At 33.3% G+C, this 16551-nt stretch overlaps 1 protein-coding gene across 2 annotated transcripts in view; it reads right to left on the bottom strand.

The window, feature by feature from the left end:
- Positions 1-512: 512 nt before the first annotated feature.
- The window catches only part of LOC137837291 (valine--tRNA ligase, chloroplastic/mitochondrial 2), a 37113-nt gene continuing 21074 nt past the window's right edge, over positions 513-16551 (bottom strand). For both annotated transcript variants that reach the window (XM_068646254.1, XM_068646256.1), the window contains 13 exons: positions 12644-12864; positions 11285-11374; positions 8757-8868; positions 7579-7689; positions 7346-7483; positions 4932-4982; positions 4744-4856; positions 4486-4639; positions 2949-3053; positions 2722-2823; positions 1863-1935; positions 1570-1736; positions 513-1136 (listed from right to left, as the gene is read on the bottom strand). In XM_068646254.1, the coding sequence (XP_068502355.1) occupies positions 1008-1136; positions 1570-1736; positions 1863-1935; positions 2722-2823; positions 2949-3053; positions 4486-4639; positions 4744-4856; positions 4932-4982; positions 7346-7483; positions 7579-7689; positions 8757-8868; positions 11285-11374; positions 12644-12864 (1566 nt within the window). In that variant the 3' untranslated portion in view covers positions 513-1007. The remainder of the gene's footprint in view (positions 1137-1569; positions 1737-1862; positions 1936-2721; positions 2824-2948; positions 3054-4485; positions 4640-4743; positions 4857-4931; positions 4983-7345; positions 7484-7578; positions 7690-8756; positions 8869-11284; positions 11375-12643; positions 12865-16551) is intronic.

Raw genomic sequence — 16551 nt, 5'->3', positions numbered from 1 at the left:
AACTAACAAAATCACTTAAATTATAAACTAACAAGATGTATGCAATAATTTTTTATTACATAATTCAAAATAGATTTTCATATCCAAAATGTCAAATTGTTTCTTAGCTATAAATACTTAGAACTTTTTGTACATACGTCAAATTTTATAATTAACATACTTTTTAAGTTTATTTCAAATATACCTTAAGATTAAGTAAATTTATGTGCATTAACCTTTAAGATATATTTAAAAGAAATTAAAAAAATGTGTTAATCATAGAATATCTAACTAATTATAATTAACACATTTTTAAGTTTATTTTAAATATATCTTAAGATTACGAACATTTTTTACGAAGAAGATACTAAAAGAAATATCTTTGCGTTCAGTTGTTTCTTTTCTTCTGTCTGGCTAATTAATGTCCAAGTTTCCTGAACAAAATTGTATTTTTGTCCTCTGCTGAATTGACGACGAAGTTGCTCAGTTACTCCCATATAAACTCTAAAATTTCTAAGAACAAAAACCAAATCTGAAAGCGACAGCTCAACGGAGCAGCATATATTGAATTTTGTATCTGAGGTAATCTGAACATAAATGTTTGCACTAAAAGGTATTACTTTCTCACAAAACTGTTGAAAAATTCCAAGAAGCTGTTCATTAACAATATAGTATGTATGAGCCCTGCACTTTGAAAAGATGCTTTCTTTCTAGTATCCAACTTATAATCAAATATTTGAGGTCAATGGATATTTGGCAACCGCCAATACCTTACATTTACATCAGCTCATCTGGTGGTGACAGAATTCTTTGTGGATTGTTTTTGTTAAAGAAGATCCACATCTAGCAAACGGCACCATTTTTGCAGTATCCGAGCTTCATAGATTCTAGATGCCAAGTAGAGAGACTGCGACTTTTGTTGCTAAGATTAGCGTGTAATGCAACATAAGACAGATGATGAGATGTTGATTGTCCATAACAAGGCATGAAATTGGACATGAAGGACATTAATCGATGGCTGTAACGTTCTATTGTGACACTACAACGTTAGTTCTCAGGAATTCAAGTCGTTTCTTTGTTAAATTGATCTTCTCTTCTGCTTCTGTGGCTTTTTCTTGCACCCCGAGGACCACGTCTTCCGGTGCCTTCTTTACAAACTGTAGCAAGACACAGCAATAAGAAATTTGGCAAACACTCGTGTACTTTTGTGCATACATGTCAGAATAATTTTATACAAACACTTCAGTAGTTTATTTTAACTAATATTGAAAAAGTCATCCTTATACTTTATTGTATTACTCAATGTGAGATTTGGATACTTCAAAATACTCCAAGTTCTTTTCTGATATCCAAACACTTGATCTTAGATTTTATATTATCTTAAAAATAGTGTTAAAAAAATCTGGAATACTTAAAAAATAGTGTTACAAAATTTGGAACACTAATTTGCTCCCTATGCTCACTTTGTTTAGAATCATTTCGTAACTACCTATATCATCTGATTTTGATACTTGAACAGCATAAATAGGTCATGAAACAAGGGTTTGTGCACATTAAAATAATGAGGGAAAGAAATATATTGTTTCATACTTGAGGAGAATTGAGTTTAGATTTTAACGCATCGTACTCCTTCTGCATCTTGGAAAGACGCTTTGAAAGTCGTTCAACTTCTGCAGAAATATCAACCATATCGGCCAGAGGGAGATACGCCTCTAGTCCCTCTCCAGCCACAACATGAACTGACTGATCTGCATTTCCTGAAAAATATTATTACATGACATTGCTTCAGCCACCAGTACTTATTTAGAGACAATAAACAATTGACATGAAAAAATTATACAAATTCAATTTTCAACTATGGAGTGCAAAGTTCAGTATCATGCCTGGAGAAGAATCTGTGAATTCCAGATTTTGTAAATCTAGCCGAGAGAGAAGAGCTAGAACCTCTCGTTCTTCCTGATGAAAATAAGATACATCACATTAGTATATCTCAAGAACAAGAGCAGAGGAGAAAATCTATGAACTCATCAAGATGACAGTTCCCATGTTGCCCAGGAATGAAATGTTTCCTCCAAATATGGGGCAGGTCAGTTTTTAAGCAGATAGATGGAAAGAAGAAAAGGTCAAGACAAAAAGGTTAGGAACCAAGAATTGGAAAGAGTTAGAAAAGAAAGAATTTTATTGAACACAATGAAAAAAAGGAGAAAACTCTCTCCTCTAAGGGTTTCCTCTTCACTAAGGATTTCTCCTTTCACAAAGAGCTAATGCTCAATCTATAAAATGAACATCCCATCTCCTATCTTTCTTCCTTATTATTAGAGAATAATACCGTATAATAGGAAAAATATTACTTTTTCTTTTATTCTATCGTTTGTTGTTCCAGCTGTCCTTTTTGTTAATTTGTTATATGTATGGGCACACTTGTATCCAAAATGCAGCTTCTAAAACCTGCTCCATTTGCTCACTGTTTTCACTGGCTTGAAATAATGAAAACCTCTTTACATTTAATTTTTTTCTCTAAGACCTATTTATATCTAACATAGGCAACTAATTAACTCATTAATATTCTACCAATCTTGATTTCTCCTTCTCCTTATATCATAACAAAATCTAAATCAAACGCATACTTATGATTTATACATTAAAATAAAGAAAAGAATCAGATGATGATAAATAAAATTGCAATTCGTATTCATTTTCTTAAATATTGGAGGTAGAGAAATGAGGATTAATCACACTTACAGCAATATAGTCTATAACTTCATTGTTTGCAACTACAGATGCTGATATACGTTTTGCCGGCTCAACAACATATTCTGCCCGAGCATTCCTGATAGCTCTAACCTAAAAAAAAAAAAAAAAAAACCGATAAAAAGATATGAACTCACCAAAAATATGACTATGTAAATGAATCATGTTCCAAAGAAATATGAAAAGGATAAGAGAAGAATAAAAAGATATCAACTAACCAAAGCCTGCAAATTTTCAAACTTTTTTATAGAGCTGGTGTCTCTTGGAAGTTGAGTCTCTGGCCAAGGTGATACAATAAGAGCATGTTTCCGGTTAGGGAGTGCCTATTGACAAAAAGAAAAAAAAACATGATAAAATTTCCATCTTATAATCACTTGAATAAATATTGAGATAGAATACTGCTGAATTTAAGGCAGGTACACAAAGAGAAAGAAAATACGGAGATTGGATGGAATTGCAGGAGTAGAAATTGCTTTCTTTCTTATGCTGAGTCTCCATATAGGCAAAGAATTAGTGAGTACTGCTTCCTAGATACCATATGCATTTAACATATGATACACAAACCCCATGGATACTCTCACAAATATGTTTTCCTTATATTTGCTGAGTGTGTGTTATATCACTATTATCTTTATTTATTAATCAAAAGTTGAGGTAATTAGGAACCAAACTTCTAGCAAACTGAACTTTTACAGAGGAGACTTTTGCTCCAGAGGCAAAAATGAATACAGTCAGGAGGTTAAAAATGCCTTCTTGAATGGAAGCTTGGAGGAAGAAGTGTACACAGAGATTCCACCTGGTTATGGTGTCACTGATTAAGGGAAAAAGGTGTGTAGACTTAAGTATAGTCTGAAACAGTCACCTCGTGTTTGATTTGGAAGTTGAAGTTTTTCCTTGGGATAGAGGTTGCTTACTCTAGACCGGGAATCTTTATTTCTCAAAGGAAATACATCCTTGATCTCCTCTAAGAGACTGGTAAGTTGGATTGTAAGACCACTAGAGTGCCAATAGAGCAAAATCATAAGATTGGGAATGATGAGAAAAGCCCAAGGGTGGAGAAGACACAATATCAAAGATTTGTGGGAAAGCTCATCTACCTATCACACATTAAGCCAGACATAGCCTATGCAGTTAGTGTGGTTAGCCAATTCATCCATTATCCAAGAGAAAGACACTTGCAAGCAGTAAATAGAATTATTCAGTACTTAAAAGCCTCTCCAAGGAAAGAATAGCTATTCTACATTCTCTATTTAATAGGACAAATTTGATATCTTTTGGAAATTTGATTTGTATCACTTTAATTACCTATTATTTATTTCCTTAATTAGGTTGTAAATAGTCTATACATTTATACTATAATCTCATTTGTAGAGATACTCAGAAATTGCATTCCAACTTTTGCTTTCAACTTTTATGTGACAATCAATTTGCTTTTCATATTAGCTCAAATCTTGTCTATCTCATTAAATGACCAAACATATTGAGATTGATTGTCATTTTAATTGAGAAAATATTGTATCTAGAGATATAAAGAATGAGTTTTTTAATTCGAAATAGATGTTTTTAGTAAATTATTATGGGAACGTAGAATTGATTATATTTGTAACAAGTTTGGTACATTTATATGCACCAACTTGAGTGAGAGTGTTAGACGTAAGGAGCTTACTCATATCTCTATTTTTTTCTTATTTATAAATGCATAACCCTATGTCCTCAATACACAATTAGGGGATTCAACTAATGCATCAACTTTACCTGCCACAACTCCTCAGTTACAAATGGCATGAAAGGATGCAAAACTTTGAGTATGTTCTCAAAAGTATATAACAGAACAGCCTGTGCCACTGAAGCAACAGAGTTGTCTCCAACTCCAGAGTGGTAAAGACGCCCTTTACTAGCCTCAATGTACCTAAAAGATCAAAGAGCATTATTACTCAAAATTAATACAAAGACCCACAACTATGACCAATAGAAACAAAAATACATAGTACTACTAGTATGAAAGCAACATACCAATCAGCAAAATCAGCCCAAAAGAAGTCATATGTTTCTCGTCCCACTTCTCCAAAGTAAAATTTGTCATAGCTTGCAGTGACAGATTCAATGAGCAAGTGAAGTTTTGACACCTAAAAATTGAATCAAGATTATCACAACCAAGCAACATTATCAACATATAAAATGTAAAAACAAAACCTCCTTACCACCCAACACTCAGGTAAAGGAAGATTAACCACAGTGTCTTCATTGTCAAACTGAACACAACAAAAAAGAGTCCTAGTAAGACAATATGTTGAGTGTTAAGTAAACATCACCAAACTAGAAGTAACTGCAATACCAATATAAATAAACATCTTGTATTAAAATGATAAGTGTCACGCAAACTATTGATCATACTAACTGTGGTAATTTATGATTTGCTTTGCTTTCACACGCCTAGAGAGCTACTTATATTCATGTTGAGAGTCAATGAAGATTTGTTTGGGATTTGATTTAGTATTATTCTTACAATATTACCCTTTTTATCTTTTCATTTAATGTTCGGTTGTATCATAATCAAGGGATTCTCTCCTTTTGTTTATATAAATAAAGGGCTTGAAGACAATTCTTATTCAAGCTTTTCAGCAACAAGTATAATTCTTAAGCTAGCCACACCAAACTTGTTCCAGATTAGAAGGGAAGCCATTCTTAGATCCAAGAATACCAAACACTCCTGAAAAAGCTGAATTACCTTACCATAACTAGACTTGACATATCATTTGCAATAAGGTTCATGAGTTAATTACTTAATTCTAAATTCAAATATAGTTCTAATTTTAAGAAGGGGACTTTAAGCCTAACTCAACCTTACAAAACCGGTTTGTGATGTGAGGTTTGCACCCATTTATATACCATGAATTAACCTTATCTCTAGTCAATGTGGGTCTCCAACACACTCCCCTCACTCTAAGATCCACTAACTCGTGCATGAAACTATATATTCATGGATATTTCGATAATGACCCGATAGTGGGTGGCACGATAAGTCCAACAAATTCTCGCTAGGATAAGCTATAAATGACTATGATACCATATTTAAAAGTGGACTTTAAGCCTAACTCAATCTTACAAAACCGGCTTCTAAGGAGAGGTTTGCACCCATTTATATACTATGAATTGACCTTATCTCTAGTCAATATGGAATCTCTAACAGTGATACTGTGGTTGAATCCTAAGGTACAGAAAAGAGTCTCCTCACACAGTGGCACCATGACCGATTGAATGAGATTCGACCAAAATTTGCAGAGTTTTGTGATATTTGATTTAACATTACTCTTACAATATCATTACCTTTATATTTTCATTTAACATTAGATTGCAACATCCCTATAATCAAGGGATTCTCTCCCTTTGTATTGATTTATGATTTATATAAATGAAGGGTTTGATGATTGTTTTTCCAAAAGGTTTCTAGCAACCTATTCTAGTTCTTAAGTATTCACTTCACGGTTTTCAAAAGATATACACCATTACTTGAACTATGTAAGGAAAGAAAGAATCATTTTATTGATAACAATCACACTAATTACATTTTCATCATTCCTATTTGAAATACTCAAATTCTTTAAAATAAGGAAATAAAAAGTATTTGAACTAAATTGAAAAATTCTATAGATATTTTTCCTAATCACTATGGATATATTATAATTTGTTGTTTACAACACTCTCCCTCAAGTCGTTAAATGAATATCAATCATTCTCAACTTGCCTACAAGATCATGAAATTTTCCTTAAGGAAACTCTTTAGTGTAAATGTCTGCTATTCTAATAATCTAGTATTTACAATATCATTTAAGTCTTGCTTTGTTCGAAGCTAGGAAACAATTCTTATGTCTACTTCCAAGAGGACCACAAGTTTCCCTTGTACCCTTATGATATCTACGCATCTTTTTTTCCCACATAAGTTTTTAGCATGCAAGATAATGTTGCTCGGTATAACTATAACTTTTTTCGCAACTTAAACAATACGAAATTCCTAAAGTGCTTTTGAGCAAAACTTTTAATCCACAATTCACATTAGTTATTCAGGTTTTCTTCTTGGTATGGATATCAGAAGGTTTGTCATAGGTCACACATCTTTTATTTGGCCATGGTGCTTAATAAATTAATTACCAATGGCATTTTTCAAGTTTGTAAGATCCATCAGACTTTTTCCTTAATGTGTGTAACATAGTAGTGAAAGCTCGAAACCCAGCAGACTCCTTGTCAAATTCCTTATTAAAAAATTTTGTTGAATGTTGGGTGTCCAAGGTCTCTGATTCAATTCTTAATTTTAGGTAGAAGAGGCTAACTTTTGTTACAATGTTCAACATATGCAAAAGTTTGATGCAACTAGTTGATTTTACATTCATTTTTCTCTTTTTTTTTGTGCTTTGGAGTATTCCTTATCTTCCTTTCCCTTTGTAATTTTCTCCCCATCTTAATTTCTTTTATCTAAAAAGAAAAAAAGTTGAACATAAGATTTTGATAAAAAGTAATGAAATAAGAAAGAGGGAATTTACAAAGTGCTAAATGGGGTGCATTCCTTCTAAACATGTACAAGTCATTAAAAAGAGGGGAGAGGGGTAACTGTCCCTACCTTATAAGACAATATTTTTTCCCAAGCAGAAGCATCATTCTCATTAGGCAGGTTCTGCAATATAAATTTGCCAGCATTCCACAATTTGTTTGTGAAGGCTTTGTTGGAGGTCAACCGCTCAGTCGACAAATTAAGGTCCTAGAAGAGAAAAACAGCATCCAGTCTGCATCTAAGATAGTCAAATTTTTCAGGGAATAAACAATGGTTTACAATTAGAATACAGCAAAAGAAACCTGGCCAGCTGTGCCTAAAGCTAGTGTGAAACGTAAAGCATCTGTCCCAAATTCTTTGATAGTGTCAAGGGGGTCCACTACATTTCCCAATGTTTTAGACATTTTTCTGCCCTGAAAATAATACAATCGTTACCTAATCAGTTTATACACATGCATAGGTTAGAAGCAGTGTAAATCACCAATACAAGTACAAGCCCTAAATCAAAAAATGTAAAAGCTAAATTTTTTTATACACCTTAAATTTCATAAGTTCAAAACCCATCTATGTTTACAGAATGATTTAGTAGAAAATATTTAAAAGACCTAACACTTACATAACTGAGTATGTCACTAGTTATGTTCTTTGAAAAAAAAATAAGAATTATCAATTTCTAATTTTTCATGCTCTAATAGACTTTCTAGCTATCGCATGGGCTAGATTTCTATATTAGAATAATACATAGATATGATGATATGCAATTAAGAAAGGTTTGTATGCTTGGGCTTCCTTATTTTACTTCCAAATGCAGTTAAGAAAGTAATAATTTCCAACTTATATATTGTTGCATAATCAGGAGAATTATTCCATAATTAAGTGCAGATTTCGTTCTCTATTTATTAGGATAAATTTAATATCTTTTAGTGATTTGATTTGATTTGTATAGTTTTAATTACCTATTATTTCTTTCCTTAATTAGGTCGTAAATAGTCTATAAATTCAGACTGTAATCACAATTGTAAATATATCTCAGAAATACATTTCATCTATTTCTTTCAACTTGGTATTAGAGCTCTCGATCTGGAAGACTCTACTTCTGTAATTATTTTCCTTTTTTTGGGAAGCCTTCTGGAAAGCTTGAGTTGAAAGAAATAGATGAAATGTATTTCTGATGTATCTTACAAATGTGATTACAGTCTCTATTTATAAATTCTTTTATAACCTAATTCAGGAAAGAAATAATAATGAAAGCCAGAAATAATGGGTGTTTAAACCTGTACAAATAAAATAAAATCAAATCCCTAACAAATCTGTCCTAATAAATATAGAATGGAATCTGCACTTAATTACAGCATAATTCTCCTGATTATGGAACAACTTGTTCCAAAATGCATGGTGTTCTGCAATGTTATGGAATTGCTCAAGCAATTGTAGGGTGGAAAAAGTTTGAACCTAAAATACATGTATAACTTGAAATCACCTGTGAATCCCTGATGAGTCCATGCAAATAAACATAAGAAAATGGAACCTTTCCGGTGAATTCAATCCCCATCATCACCATTCTTGCCACCCAAAAGAACAATATGTCATGCCTGTCAATATGTAAAAAGTAGCATCACTTCACAAAATTACACAAGGAAATAAATAGTAGGGAAATAGACTATAGATTTAATTATGCTTTTAGACCTTGAAATTTGGAGTAATTTTGTTTTGGTTCAAATTTTAAAAAAATAAAATTAATCCCTAAGCACTAACAATTTTACAAACCCTAAATCTTAAAAATCCTAAAAATGTTATTTTAGTCTTCCAAATCTTTTGTTTAGGGACTAAAACCATATATTTTTTCAATTTTAAGGACCTAAAAAGATTCTTTTTAAAATTTTGGGAACCAAAATCATAATTATCATGAATTTCTAAGACAAAAATCATAATTAAATATAAAATGAAGTAGAGTAAAACATTACGCACAAGGTTGTAATAGAAATTTCATACAAGCACGAGTCACTATTGTAAATAGAGGATTATTATAATTCATATATTCTGAAAATCTCCTTAGTAATTAGGAGAACAATATCTTAACAATTTTCCTATTCATTAAAGCATACTTTTGTTTCCTATTTAGAGAGTTTAATTGATATTGTTGAATGTAACGGGCTTAGCCCATAGCTTATATTGTTCTGTTATTATTTTCATCTATAAATAAACACCCCTATGAGTGTATTTTCTTCATTCTTAATAGTTACAAATGGAGGTGACGAGGATGTAAGTGAAGTGATTGTAATCAATAAAATAATTATTTACTTTTTTATATAGTTCAAGTTGGTATTTGAGCTCTCGACCTTGAGATCTCTATTTCCACTTCCACATCAACATCCCCCACCGCCACTGTCCATTCTGCCACTATTGCCATTTGACGTCAATGGTGGACCATAAAGGTATGCCCCAAACCGGTGAGTCACTACATGCTGTCATGTGTTACAGGACAAAACCTTATAGCTAGTCACTCTGTTTTTTCTGCTTTTTTGTTGAACAGTTGTAGTTTTCTATGTTAAAAAGGATGTTGTAAGGTTGTTTTTTAGATCATACTCAATTTGTAATTCCTTGTATCTTTCTCATAATTCAATACATTCAGATTGGCATTCCCTCTTCTTCCTAGAATTGTTTGTCTACATCATCATGCACCACCACTAGTATCAACTTGTGTAGCCAACACGTCTTGACTCAACAAGGATCAAATTCGTGATCATTGACTCTCAAGACCAAATGTTTGTGGTGATATTTATTCCTTTGAATCTTAATGATCTTCCAAATGTAGTGGGCCCCTATCAGGTTGATGGCCGCGACTATATGTAGTGGATTCAGTACATTTGGAGGATTTTGAAGGGACAGTAAGGATAAAACCACATTGATGGTGGAAGGATAAGGTCAGATGACTCTAAATTTTGTGTATTATGGATAATGAAGATTTAGTGATCATTACCTTGATGTGGCATTCCTTTTTCCTAAGAAAAGTCGAAACTATATTCCTCTACTAAAGAGAAATGGATGACTTAAATAACCCTTTTCCATGAAGAAGGATTTTAGTGGGAATAGGGTGTTTAACACTAACATACTTCTCTCTTTATATCGAAATATCATGGAACTTTAATGTGTTGTGAATCAAACTAGATTCATACCAAATTTGAAGATTTGCAAAACAAATGCAATACCTATAATATATATAAGGTCTGCCACATCCTTATGACCATTGCAATACCTAGATTATAATAAGGTCTGCCTCGCTAGTTTTTCCGAAGTGCTTTTATGAGAAGAAAAATGAAATAAACTTCTTCATAAGCTAAAATCCAGGTAGTCAAAACCTTACTCAAGTATAGATCATAAATCATGAGATCGTAAGACAGAAAGTAAGATCCTCCAAAAACTTATGGAATTCATATATGCACACAAAATCATTATATCTAACTTGAAACTCATAATTGAGTAAGATTGGAAATGGGGTGTGTGCGGTTATGTAATTGGGCTTTGAAGCAATAAAAACTCGGGCTTATGTTTCAGGTTATAAAATTGCATCATGTAACCCAACCCAATAAAATAATTGGAGGAAAGCCACAAGAGGTTCGTGAGGACCGCCACGTGGAATGTTGCTCCCACGGAAGTTGCGATCTAAAATGGCAATCTGATGCAAGAAACCAAAATCATGTCCTTGATGCAATGCAAGATTACATACCGAGAGGGAGATTGTTGACACATGATCTTAAGCTCAAGATGCAAATTTGATTACCTTAAAATTAGATTATGTATAGTTAAAAATAATCTTTTAGAGTAATTAAAACTATCTTATGCATAAATACTTAGCCCAGCTGCAAGATAGTATTTATTGCATAATAGCCGGTTTCCAGGCTAAATTGTATCATCACTATATTCTGCAGAGGGGAACACACTGTTTGTTCTTCAATTTTTCTGAGTCTAATAAAATCTTTACTGTCATTAAGAATCAGAAGCACATACCCAGTTTCAAGCATTGTAGTAGGATAGAATCGCTTAAAATCCTCTGCACATATATCTGGCCATCCAAGGGTACTAAAAGGCCAAAGCGCGCTGATAAAATGAGTTTATAGTCAGTTCAAACAATTGACAGAAAAATCACAAGAAATCAACGTCCAGTAAAATCAGGTTTAAGATTTGCCCAAAAGTAAGATAAAATAAAAATAAATTCATCAAACGATTTGAGCAACTACAACACAATTAGCTAACACATGATAGCTTAGAAAATTGGAACTCAAAGGAAAAAATACCAAGCGAAATGCTTCATAGAAGACCAATGATTGTCATGATGAAAAATCTCAAAGAACATAAAAAATATTATTTATTTTATACTTTAATATCTAGGTTATGAGTGCCTATATAAAAAATCCTTCCAAAAGTTTTCAGTAATTCTTCCAAAAAGAAACAGAGCATTTGTTTTTTCACCCGTTTCAAAGTCCGTAATCTCATGAGCACAAGTAATGTCCAACTTCAAAGCTTAGAACAGACCACATGAATACATAATTCTAGAACAACTTTACCCCAAAAGGAAAAATTTACAAAGACATGAAGATTTTTTTAATAATATACAAACATGAAAAGAAAAGTTTACAAAGAGATGGGAGCATATTTGGAATAAACAAAGAAAAAGAAGAAATAAAAGGTGCAAAGATGCGCAATCCCTCAACATGGATATTTAGAAACACCATTAAAAACATTACTGAAATTACTAAAGAGGAAATAGGGAACACGCTGTTTGAAATTTGTTATATGGAGAAAAGAGGAAATGGGGGAGATCTTATGGAGAATTTGGAAATAGAAATGGAAGTCCATAGTGTCATGCTCTAACTATGTGAGAGTATTTTGCTCTCTTTTTTCCTGTGCCTTTTATCTTTTCTGCACTCTATTTCTGTTTGTTGCTTTTTTTCTTATCAGAAAAATTGCCATTTCCAAAGAAGGAATGAAGAAAGAGAGGACTCCGTAGACTGAAGCTATCTGTAATTGGTGAGGAAATGGAAAAAATTCAATGCATGTGGTGTGTGTGTGAGTGTGGGGGAGAGGATAAAAGGCACAAATATGGAGCACAAAAAAGAACAAAGAGGAAAATACAAAAGAAATGTGAGAATCTATCTACCAAATACAGGACAAAACATGTTTAGCAGCATAAATAAAAAATGGCATGCCATACAGTCAATCCCAACACATTATATACTGCTAAATGGATGCCTAGATACATTTACAAACACAAGTTAGATACATGACAGCATTCTCATTTCTACTATGTACAAAAAGAAAGTCACGCAGATGCATCTAAAATTGAAAGAGAAATATGAAATAAACTACCTAGAAAACCAAGTATCAAGAACATCAGGATCTTGATATATTTCTACATCCTTCCCATATCTCTTGTTAGCTTTCTCAAGTGCTTCCTTAGCATTTCTAGCAACTATATATTCCTCTTCATTGTCTTTTCCAGCAATGTACCATACAGGTATCCTGTGTCCCCACCATAGTTGTCTGCTTATACACCAATCCTTAATGTTGGAGAGCCAATGGTTGTAAATCTGCCATGAACATAATTACTCTGTATTATTTATTTGTTCAGAAACAATTTATAACAAGACAAAGTACACAGGGAAGAGGGTATAGTACTGTCTAAATTGTAATACCAAAATGAAAGAGGTGCACAAGAGGGAATGAGGCTACACATAAATCTGAGTGGCTGGTTGACATCAAAGAAAACCGCTATTGTCAAGGCTAAACCTTGGTTTAGATATAAGTGTCATGAAAAGAGAAGGATCTGTACACAGGGTGAGCATTGGGTTTTGAGCAATTTGATCAGCCTCCGCCAGAACAGCTGGATCATGATCTTCATGTGACAATCATAGGAACAAACAACATGTTACACGAAGCGACACTTATTCTGATAAAACTAGGGCATGGACTGGCCAGTCCATGTGATTAGATGACACAGTGTACCAAGTGTACCAAATTCTCATGCCTGATGAATTTCAGTGAAGGTGGAAACATACATAATCTTATGTGTCAAGGACTATTTCTAAGACTCCACCAAGTCAAAATGCATCTTATCGTTGTTTGAATCCAAGTGAGTTCGGCTGTCTGGCGCAATTGTAAGATTTTGTACACCAATTAATGGAATAGGCTAATTTACCTATCCATGAAATGTCTATTGAAGAGTAAAGTACAGTTAGGAACCAATTTTTTTGCAAAAGAGAAGTAATAAAAGGTTTTTATTGAATAAAATGAAAGGAACAACAAATACGAGAGTCCCCTCTCCTCCAAGAATTCTTTCTTGTAGTCCTAATATCACCATCTTCCCATTTCCTTTCTCTTGTCCATTAAATAGATTGGGCAACGCAAGATAGAAATTAGTGGGTTGAGTCAGATTACTCCTTTAGTTTTTTTACTCCTCTCTTGCTATTTCGGATTGTTGGTCCTCCCATTAAGTCCAACATCTTTTTTTTCTTATTTGAAACATAATATAAAATATAATCAACTAGAATAATGATAAAAGTATAATAGCATTAGAAAAATGTAAAAATCTACTTAAAGATAATATATAATATAATGCACAATGATAATAATAACAATATTATAGTAAAAATGTATAAAAGATATTTGTGCTATTGCATAATCAGGAGAATTATTCTATAATTAAGAGTCGATTTTATTCTCTATTTATTATGATAGATTTGTTAGTAATTTGATTTGATTAGTACGGCTTTAATCACCCATTATTTATTGCTTTCGTTACCTATTATTTCCTTCCTTGATTAGGTTGTAAACAATCTATAAATTGAGCCTGTAATCACATTTATAAATCACATCAGAAATACATTTCATTTATTTCTTTCAACTTGGTGTTAGAGCTCCTGATCTGGGAGACCCTACGCCAGAGAAGAATAATGAGGACAAATACTTCGGGAAACAATATCAGCAACGAAGACAACAAGAACCCGTCTTGGTCGAACAGAAACTTCAATTGTCATCAGCTTCTTCTAGAATAGGTGAAAGACTCTGTTTCATGGAAGGTGACATCCTTGGAAATATAAACTTTACGACTCTGAGGATTATAACATGTGTACCCCTTTTTGTGAGGGGCATAACCGACGAATACACATTTGATGGTTCGAAGATCTAACATACCCCGATAAGGACTATGAACATGGACAAAAGCAGGACAACCAAAGACACGAGTCTGCAGACTAGTCATAATAGGAATAGAAGGATAGAATACGGTCATAAGTTGAACAAGGCTAATACCCTCTAGAACTTGAGAAGGTAATCTATTGATCAAATAAGTGGCAGGGTCGAACAACAACTTCAATTGTCCGAACCGGAGGTAAGAACTCATACCTGTGAGACTCTTGAGGACACCTTAAATGAAACTAACCTAGATGATATACCTATTGCCTTGAGAAAAGAAAAAAGATCTTGTGCCACATATCCTATATCCCAATTTGTGTCTACAGAAAAACTTTGTATGTAGCACCAGAGTTTTTTTCAGCTATTGATTCTATCAGAATCCCTACATTAGTACAAGAAGCCTTAAAAGATAAGAATTTGTTCGAGCCATGAATGAAGAAATGAGGGCATTAGTAAAGAATGAGACTTGTGAGATTGTAGAGAGACCAAAGGATAGGAAGGCAGTGGGTTGTTGGTGGATATACATGGTTAAGTATTAGTCTAATGAAACATTGAATCAATATAAGGCATGGTTGGTTACAAAAGGGTACACTCAAACCTATGGGATCAATTATGACGATACTTTTGCTCCAGTGGCAAAAATGAGTACAGTCATAATTATTCTCTCCTTGGCAGCGCACTTTGGTTGGGAGATGCATCAATTTGATGTTAAGAATGCCTTCTTACATGGAAGCTTGGAGGAAGAAGTATACATGGAGATTCCACCTGGTTATGATGCTATCAATGAAGGGGATAAGGTGTGCAGACTTAAGAAGGCCTTATATGGTCTTATACAGTCACCTAGTGTTTGGTGTGGAAGGTTTACTCAAGCTATGGTTTCTTTGGGGTAGCAACAAAGCTAAGGTGACCATACTCTGTTTATAAAACATTCTCAGAATGGTAAACTCACTCTACTTTTGGTCTATGTAGATGATATGATTATTACAGATGATGATGAGATTGAAAAACAAAATTTAAGGGAGAGACTAGCTGCTCAATTGAGATGAAGGATCTTGGGAAGCTGAAGTACTTCATTGGAATATAGGTTGCTAACTCGAGACAGGGCATCTTTATTTCTCAAAGGAAATACATACTTGATCTTCTCAATGAGACTGGTAAGTTGGGTTGTAAGACCACAGGAGTGCCAATAGAGCAAAATCATAGGATTGGGAATGATGAGGAAAATTTAAAGGTGGAGAAGACACAATATCAAAGACTTGTGGGAAAACTTATCTATATATCACACACTAGGCCACATATAGCCTATTAGTTAGTGTGGTTAGCCAATTTATGCATGATCCAAGAGAAAGACACGTGCAGGCAGTAAATAGAGTTATTCAGTACTTAAAAGCCTCTCCAGAAAAGGATTGCTATTCAAAAAATGGAGAAACTTATCCATGAAAGTATATACTGATGCAGATTATGCAAGATCAATTGTTGATAGGAGATCCACCACAGGCAATTGCATGTTCTTGGTTGAAATTTGGTGACATGGAGGAGCAAGAAACAAAATGTAGTTGCAAGATCAAATGCAGAGGCGGAATTTAGAGTCATGGCTCAAGGGGTTTGTGAACTATTATGAATGAAGATCATGCTTGATGACCTCAAAATAAAATATGAAGCTCCTTTGGGTTTGGTGTGTGATAACAAGTCCGCCATCAATATTGCACACAATCCAGATCAACATGATCGAACAAAGCATGTAGAGATAGACCGACATTTCATTGAGAAGTTGGATAATGGTCTTATAGCCACCGAGTACATCCCTTCAAAACTCCAATTGGCAGATATGTTTACTAAGGGACTTCCCACAAAACAGTTCAATGATCTTACTAGCAAGCTGGGAATGATAGATATACATTCACTAGCTTGAGGGGGAATGTTGCATAATTAGGAGAATTATTTCGTAATTAAGTGCAGATTTCATTTTCTATTTATTAGGACAAATTTGATATTCTTTAGTGATTTGATTTGATGTGTATAGCTTTAATTACCTATTATTTCTTTTCTTAATTAGTTTTTAAATAATCTATAAATTCATATTG

This window comes from Phaseolus vulgaris, chromosome 4, assembly GCF_000499845.2.
Source record: "Phaseolus vulgaris cultivar G19833 chromosome 4, P. vulgaris v2.0, whole genome shotgun sequence".
Lineage (NCBI taxonomy): Eukaryota > Viridiplantae > Streptophyta > Magnoliopsida > Fabales > Fabaceae > Phaseolus > Phaseolus vulgaris.
Note: the sequence above shows the minus strand (reverse complement) of the source record. Positions and strands in the feature narration are given on the sequence as shown.